The sequence below is a fragment of the Orycteropus afer genome, unplaced genomic scaffold (genome assembly GCF_000298275.1).
Source record: "Orycteropus afer afer isolate SDZICR_OR568_19922 unplaced genomic scaffold, OryAfe1.0 scaffold00005, whole genome shotgun sequence".
NCBI lineage: Eukaryota > Metazoa > Chordata > Mammalia > Tubulidentata > Orycteropodidae > Orycteropus > Orycteropus afer.
Window position 1 is genome coordinate 24,582,076 of NW_006921592.1, and position 6,369 is coordinate 24,588,444.

At 38.9% G+C, this 6,369-nt stretch overlaps 1 protein-coding gene across 1 annotated transcript in view; it reads left to right on the top strand.

Moving 5' to 3' along the window:
• Positions 1 to 1,355: 1,355 nt before the first annotated feature.
• Positions 1,356 to 6,369, top strand: part of DAPK1 (death associated protein kinase 1) — a 100,320-nt gene continuing 95,306 nt past the window's right edge. Inside the window, exons 1-6 of the mRNA XM_007939089.2 lie at positions 1,356 to 1,487; positions 3,362 to 3,491; positions 3,642 to 3,690; positions 3,776 to 3,802; positions 4,309 to 4,461; positions 4,804 to 4,849. Coding sequence (XP_007937280.2) covers positions 3,374 to 3,491; positions 3,642 to 3,690; positions 3,776 to 3,802; positions 4,309 to 4,461; positions 4,804 to 4,849 — 393 coding nt within the window. The 5' untranslated portion in view covers positions 1,356 to 1,487; positions 3,362 to 3,373. The remainder of the gene's footprint in view (positions 1,488 to 3,361; positions 3,492 to 3,641; positions 3,691 to 3,775; positions 3,803 to 4,308; positions 4,462 to 4,803; positions 4,850 to 6,369) is intronic.

A 6,369-nucleotide genomic window follows, 5' to 3' on the forward strand; every position in this document is an offset into this window, starting at 1 on the left:
CTTCAAGCACACTGGTCTTCTGTTTTTACTGTTGAATGGTGTGGATCTCAGTTTTCTTACTCTATGGATGTAGATGCCGTAGGTATAGTATTTATGGAGCTATCTTGCTGGAAGAAAGATAATGAACACAGCAGTTATGTGCATAATTGCAGTTAATTATTATGTTGTGAATGTATGGTTAAACTTAATAAAGATTAACTTTTAAAAACTCTTATTAAAAGTTCCCTGTTATTTGCCAGTAATCACCATTGTGACGTTCCTAGGGGAGTTTGTTCATTCATAAACTTGATAAAAAAAGTGTGAAGCGCCTGTACTGTGCTGGGAGGTAGGGGGACAGCAGGGACCAACAGCTGCCCTCGTGGGAGTAAGAGTCTGGTAAGGGAGATAGATTAAAGAATTCCTTAAGTAAGCTTGTGCTTTTCAGTTTTGTGTAAATTTATTTTCTTTAATTAAGCTCTTCATTAAATTCATTAGCGAATGTGATCATTATAAATCTGTAAGTATATAACTGAGGTCATTGGTGGTTCAGTGGTAGAATTCTTGGCTTTTCTGCAGGAGACCCAGGTCCAGTTCCCAGCCAACGCACGTTATATGCAGCCACCACCTGTCAGTGGTGGGTTGTGTGTTGCTATGATGCTCAATGGATGTTAGCAGAGCTTCTAGACTAAGACAGACTAGAAAGAGAGGTCTTGCAGTTTACCTAGAAAAATCAGCCAGTGACAGTCCTACAGATCACAACAGGCCAATCCCCAAGAGGTCATGGGGAGGACTCAGGACCAGGCAGCATTTCATTCAGTTGTTCTTGGAGCTTTCTTGAGTTCAGCCAATTCAAAGGTAACTAACAACAACATTTAAGTAAACACAAGACAAAAAAGAAAAATCCTTGTTAGACTATATATTGTGATTTTTATGTAAGAAAATAATTAACATACGGATGATGAACTTCCCAGGCTCTCTCTAACAGGGATAGAAAGATATAATCCACAAATCAAATATGTACCTAGTTGGCTTGTTGTTCTTTTATTTGTTATTTTATTTTTATCAGTGAGTTAAGACTATACCTCTAAATAGGTTTAATTAAAATATTCTAAAGAATAATAATTTTTTCCTCATCATATCTCTGATCCATTGTCTCATTTGTAAACATTAGGAAAATTATATTCAAATGCTTTCAAGTACAAAGGCACCTTAATGCAGAATTCCCAAGGTGTACTGACTCAACGCCTAGCTGTTTCAGAATCTCTTTATGCTGTTTTCTTGTCTGGAATCTGAGTACTCCAATAGTCCATGAGAGAACAAATCAATATGAAACAATTGTCATTAATAACCTGGGGTTCCTGGTTCTCAGCGTTGCAGGTGGCGAGCTGTTTGACTTCTTAGCTGAAAAGGAATCACTGACTGAAGAGGAAGCAACTGAGTTTCTCAAACAAATTCTCAATGGTGTTTACTACCTGCACTCCCTTCAGATTGCCCACTTCGATCTTAAGGTATGCTGCTGGCTGTAAGCCTGGTAGATGCTGTTGCAAACCACAGCATTGTTTGCTTGTACAAAAAGTGGAGGCATTAAATAAGTATCTGAATGATACTTTTTTTTTTTTCCCTGTATGAGTTTAACAAATGGAATTACCAATATACATCAGCATGTAAATAATATATGCCTGCTGCAAGGATTTCTAATCTCTTTGAGGGATAAAGTTTTAAGATTAATGATTATATACTGGAATCTATGGTGAAGAATCAATGGGTTTTACCAGTATTTACAGTATTTAAGCAAGGGGTAACTCTTGATTATTGGAGCACCTTCGTCCTCTTCAGCCTAAAGTGACCAGAGGCTGACTCAATTTTCACCCTCTCTCTGGCTCCTGGAGGTCCTGGGTGGATTATGATTGACTACCAACCTAAAAGCTGGTGGTATAAATTCACCCAAGGTGTCATGGAAGAAAGGCCTGGTGATCTGCTTCCATAAAATTATAGTCAAGAAGACCTTCCTTTGGAGCAGTTCTGCTCTGTAACACATGGAGTTGCCTTGAGTCAGAATTTGTTGTTGTAGTTCTTTTGACATTTTTTACCTGCCCCCAATATGGAAGGTGTCTTGAGCTGTGCTTTCCTTTTGATGCAAAGGCTATGGGGCTGACTCTGTCACTGTCAATCAGTCACACCAAACCTTGAGGTTGGCTAATGAGGATCTTTGCCTGGCTGGAAGTAAGGCATGATGGGAGACAAAAAAGAGTGTAAGTTATACTTCCAGTCATCAGAGAGTTTATGATCTTTTGGTAAAAGACGGAATGGACATGTGAAACAGGAAGGAACAATGTAAGATCCAAGCCACAGTTGAAGACAGTTGGAAGAGGTGTCACAAAACAGGGTGTGATTGATTGCTAAGTGAATGATTCAGATACTTGGTGCTAGGATCAGACTTCAGAGAGGGAAGGATTTTCTCCATACTTAATGTAGTAGAGATATCAAGATGTCCTCTGACAATTTATCAGTGGTTATGGGTAATGATTGCACATCATGATTAATGTAATCATCATTACTGAATTGTACATGTAAAAAACTGCTGCATTGGCAAATATGTTATATGTATTTTTAACACAACGGCAACAGCAACAAAAAGCCTGGTCTATATCCTCTCAGTGGCATAGTGCCTAAGGCATTTGACTGCTAACTAGAAGGCTGGAGGTTCAAACCCACCAGCTACTCCTCGGAAGGAAGGTTGGGCAATCTACTTCCGTAGTGATACCGCCTTGGAAACTCAAGGAGGGGTCGCTATGAGTTGGATCTGACTCAATGGCAGTGAGTTTTGTTTTTGGTCTTACATCCTCTCAATACTCATTCATATGCATATACTCCAAAGGCTGCTTACTGCAAACATCTGTGACGCTCTGCCTGACATCTTTTTTCTGGCCCTAGGAGCTGAAGATGCCAAAAAGTAGATGCCCACACAAGCAGCTCTCAACAGTGGAGGATGGGGAGATGGTGGATAAACCCCCCAACTTCTCCTGCTTTCATTGGAATCACTCTAAGTTCTACTCTTTCTCCATGAGGTTCCCAAAGGGAATGCTTTCCAGTCACCCACACCTTGATAAGACACCTAGTATTAGCTTCCTTTCTTCCTTTTCCTGTTGCCGTTGTTTCCTGGTAACTTGCTACATACACCACTTGCACCCAAATCGTTGTCTAAGATTTACTTCTGGAAGAACCCAAAGTAGGACATTTATTTTTCCTGGTGTTCTCTTTCAACTATTCTTTCTTCCTGCTTTTTGGTTGCTCTTTTTAGGAGAGGGGAAAATTATTCTGCCATTCATGTCCTCAACATAGTATATTATAGCTTGTTCCTTTTTTTATTTTTGTTTTAAAGCCTGAAAACATAATGCTTTTGGATAGAAATGTCCCCAAACCTCGGATCAAGATCATTGACTTTGGTTTAGCCCATAAAATTGACTTTGGAAATGAATTCAAAAACATATTTGGGACACCAGAGTTTGTAGGTAAGTTTCTTTTCTTTCTTATAAACAATATATGCAAATTTTCCTCTGCTGTAGGATCATTTCCCCGGTCAATGTTTCTGGTCTATACATGAAGATAGAATCTGGTGTTTGCGTCCTTCCCTAGCTAAGTATGTGTTTATTTCCTCTTAGCTCCTGAGATAGTCAACTATGAACCCCTTGGTCTCGAGGCAGACATGTGGTAAGGAACATGTCTTGGTGTTGTTATCTTTCTGATTGATTTATCTATTCTTCTGATACTTTTTTTTTTTTTTTCTGGTGCCTAGGAGCATTGGCGTAATAACCTATATTCTGTAAGTACCAAAATCCACAACTCATCTTCTTAGCCTTTTTCTTTGAGACCATATGTTTTATTAACTATTAGATGTATCAAGTTGATCTCCTCCGCTTATGCATGGTTTTTATGTAAACATATTCATTTTACACCCCCAGAACATGTTTAGTTTATACTAATTAAATGTTTTCTCCTGATTCTAAATGATTCATCAGAAACTGTAGCATCATCATTTGAAAGAAAGCTTAGCTGTTCATCACAGCTAAAAAATAGGAATAAGGAGTTTTTAACTACTAGACGCTTTTCCAAATTAACTTTTTAAATCAATCTTTTGCATTAAACTAAAGCTTTTCTTCTTGACAGTTAAATGTCCTATAAAATGTAATTGAATTCTGAAGTGCCTGCCCATGAACTAGAATATAATCTTATTTCACACACCTCTTATCAGATATCAGATATTATAGGAACAAAAATGGTAATATGAGAGATAATTATAAATGTTCTGTGCCCCTCTACTTTTAACAGCTTAAGTGGAGCCTCCCCGTTTCTTGGAGACACAAAGCAAGAAACATTAGCAAATGTGTCTGCTGTCAACTATGAATTTGAGGAAGAATACTTCAGTAATACCAGTGCCCTAGCCAAAGATTTCATAAGAAGACTTCTGATCAAGGATCCAAAGTGAGTGTCTGTTATTCCTAAAAGATGCTGCGCTGTGCCTCAGCTAGCTGTGTATTAGCACTGTTCCATGTATGCATCCCTGTTCATCAGCCCCTGGTTGTTTCTGCCTGGCAAAGGGAAGCACTCAAGAAAATGCCGTACCCTTACCACCTGCTCAGCTGGTCTCTGCAGACACCATAAAATCATCATAGCAAGACCAATGTCATATTGGGCTTTTTCCATGAAGCAGGGCCCAAACTGCATGTTGCAGTTAGGCTCAGCTAGCATGGAACCCACCTTAGTGGTTTGCTGCTATGGTCACATCAATATATATATATTTTTTCTTTTTTTTTGCTTCCAAAGGAAGAGAATGACTATTCAAGACAGTTTGCAGCATCCCTGGATCAAGGTAAATTGCATTTTATGTTGCTCTTTAAGTGATTACCTTGAGTGTTATAGCCAAAAATCAGACCAGTTGCCATGGAGTCAATCCTGACTCATGGTGACCCCATGTGTGTCAGCATGGAACTATGCTCCATAGGGTTTTCAGTGGCTGATTTTTCACAAACAAATTGCTAGGCCTTCCTACTGAGGTGCTCATGAGTAGACTTGAACCTTTAACCTTTTGGTTAGCAGTTGAGCATTTTAACTGTTTATAACACCCAGCAACTCCTAAGTATTAATTTATCCTAGAGTATCTACAAATTACTATGGATTTTAGTGATAGATGTCATCTGGAGTATTGTGTTTACTATTGTGGCATATTCTAAGAAAACTGATAGATGAAAGTATATCCTAATGATAACTGAGGTAGAGAGGAGTAAGCTATTATGGGGCAGGATTTATAAACTGGAAGCCTCAAGGTCAAGTCCAGGCAACAGTTGTATTTGCTTTGACCTAAGAAGTATTAGCCCAAATATTACTTTTGAAATTTTTGAATTAGTGTCCAGCATTTAAATATTGCATACAAATCTGGATTTCCAACTTGCCTTGAAAAATCTGAAAATCTACCAACACCGAGCCCTTGTTCTTCATAGGCCAGAAGTCCAGCATAGCTGCACGTGTACTTAGGGCTTGAGACCAGTTCCTGACACATTACACATTTATATTCCCTGCCTGGCTTGTTGGCATTTGCATTAAAAAAATTGAAGTTGTTTCAGCCAAAGCAGAAAGGTCTAAGATAGAGGAATATGACAGAGGATAAAATAATGAAACCAATATTTTATAATAATAAATACTGTAATAATAAGGGGACATTCCAGAAGCAGGTTTGGGGAACTGGAGCACTTTTTTGCTTGTGTGAGTTGTCAGCTTTTGCCTGGGTTTTTATTTTATTTTTTGAGAGCCTCAAGTACATTTTTATTAAATTGAACTTAGTTGAATTCAGGTATCCTCTTAAAATTTTTAATTAATTGTGGTGAAAGATTTGCTGTGTTTTCTTTGAAGGCAATGGTGATTTGCTGATGGAGCTAAGGCTGCAGTAATGAGATTCTAATGGTGGGGACATTGGTGGTTCAGTGATAGAACTTCCACCTTCCATGCAGGAGACCCTGGTTTGATTCCTGACCAGTGCACATCATGCACAGCCACCACATTTCTGTAAATGGAGACTTGGATATTGATGTGATGCTGAATGTGTTTCAGTGGAGCTTCCAGACTAAGATGGACTAGAAGGAAAGTGTGTTAGATTGGGTTCTCTAGAGAAACACAAAAACCAGCAAAGTGTACATATATATTTATAGAGAGAGAGAGAGAAATTTATCTTAGGAAAATGGCTCACAAGCGTGTAGAAGCCGGCAAGTCCAAGTCTCCGGAGGAAACGGGCTGGTGGCAGCCTTAGCTTCCGTAAGCACAGGGGGCCGAGAGATTCAAGGCTGGCAGGCAGTACACTCGTTGTTGGCTCCAACAAAAGATGAATCCAAGATCTCC